The sequence below is a fragment of the Lontra canadensis genome, unplaced genomic scaffold (assembly GCF_010015895.1).
Source record: "Lontra canadensis isolate GAN:19392208 unplaced genomic scaffold, GSC_riverotter_1.0 scaffold80, whole genome shotgun sequence".
Classification (NCBI taxonomy): Eukaryota; Metazoa; Chordata; class Mammalia; order Carnivora; family Mustelidae; genus Lontra; species Lontra canadensis.
Genome location: NW_022631074.1, coordinates 6,624,213 through 6,625,909, shown reverse-complemented (window position 1 = coordinate 6,625,909; position 1,697 = coordinate 6,624,213). Strand labels below are relative to the sequence as shown.

General features: G+C 43.8%; 1 protein-coding gene across 1 annotated transcript; it reads left to right on the top strand.

Annotated features, from left to right (window-relative positions):
• Nucleotides 1-402: 402 nt before the first annotated feature.
• Nucleotides 403-1,329, top strand: LOC116882049 (importin subunit alpha-8-like). The gene has a single exon (XM_032882254.1). It carries the CDS (start codon nucleotides 403-405, stop codon nucleotides 1,327-1,329), a length of 927 nt encoding a protein of 308 aa, XP_032738145.1.
• The last annotated feature ends 368 nt before the right edge of the window (nucleotides 1,330-1,697 follow it).

Sequence of the window (1,697 nt, the reverse complement as noted above, 5' to 3'; positions counted from 1 at the left end):
TAAGATTTTTCCTTAGCAGCCATCAAAAATGCAGCCCTTTGGGGTTTCTCAAATTGTGGTGTTGGAAGAGCCATATAGTTACCTGAGAGCAAGTTGATTACACTCGAACCCCACCCATGAAGCTGGGATCAACAATTTTTCTTCACTAAAATACTTATTCTAGTTGCGGAATTGTATTTCTTATCTGTCATTCTTCTTTTATCATTACTAACCCTAGACCAATATAAAACTTAGACCATATAAAATTTTTATATGCCATTATATTATCACATACAACATTGATTTTAATTAAGCAGCTTAATTAATAGCAAGCAGTTAAGCAACACTTTTATGTCCAAGGTCTTGCCATCTACCACATCACACAAAAATGCCTGACCTTAGGGAAAGGAGAAATGATGTACTATGTACATCACGTGGACCTTGTCCAACTTGTGCCAAAACAAGAACCCTTACCCTCCCGTGAAAGCCGTGAAGCAGATGTTGCCTGTCCTGTCCCACCTTCTGAAGCACCAAGACAGCGAAGTTCTCTCAGACACCTGCTGGGCCCTGTCCTACCTCACTGATGGCACCAATGAGTGCATCAGCCAAGTGGTCAACACGGGGGTCCTGCCCAGGCTGGTCCAGCTCATGAGCAGCTCGGAGCTCAATGTCTTGACCCCCTCCCTCCACACCATGGGGAACATCGTCACAGGAACAGATCACCAGACCCAGGTGGCCATCGACGTGGGCATGCTGACCGTGCTGCCCCAGCTCTTGATGCACCCCAAGTCCTCCATCCAGGAGGCAGCTTGGGCCTTGAGCAACGTGGCTGCAGGGCCTTGCCAGCACATCCAGCGGCTGATTGCTTGCGGCATGCTGCCTCCCTTGGTGGCTCTACTAAAAAATGGAGAATTTAAAGTCCAGAAAGAGGCTGTTTGGACCATGGCTAACTTCACAACTGGAGGCACCATAGACCAGTTGATCCAGCTTGTCCACTCTGGCGTCCTGGAACCACTGGTGAATCTGCTTACCACCCAAGACACCAAAATTGTTAAAATCATCCTTGATGTTCTCTCTTTTATCCTCCAGGCAGCAGAGCAGCTTTCAGAGAAGGAAAACCTGTGTCTTCTGATTGAAGAAATGGGTGGCATTGATAAAATTGAGGCTTTGCAACTTCACGAGAACCCGCAGGTTGCCCTGATGGCTTTGAACATTATCGAGAACCATTTTTCTGAGGGAGAAGAAAGTGGCATAATATTACCAGCCCTGGATCAAGATCATGAATTCTTAAATGGCTTAACAAAAAAATACCAAGGCCCCCTTATTCCTAAACCAAGGAGCAAACCCTAACAGGCAACTTAAGAACCTTCTGAGTCTTGGCATGGCACAGGTGTAAAGCGTTTTAAACTAAATGTTAATAAAATTTTCAACACATTCACCTCCATCTATCAAAAAAAAAATATATATCAACCAATATAGTGTGGCAAGACACAGTGCTGTAAGCTCTAAGTCAATAGCCAATATGTGGTGTTGTTTCTCCAATAACTCTAATAGAACCAAGTGGTATAAGTAGGGATCATAATTTTCATTATATACTAAACACTTGCTGAAATATTTCTTTTCAATCTCACTATTCTCAAGTCTGTGCTTAAGAAGTCTCATGCCCAAGAAGGATATGCTTCCATCAAGAGACATAAATGATGCCACAGAATTGGAAG

Coding starts and splice junctions, on each gene's coding strand:
- LOC116882049 (XM_032882254.1), top strand. CDS start 403: ATGTACATCACGTGGACCTTGTCCAACTTGTGCCAAAACAAGAACCCT.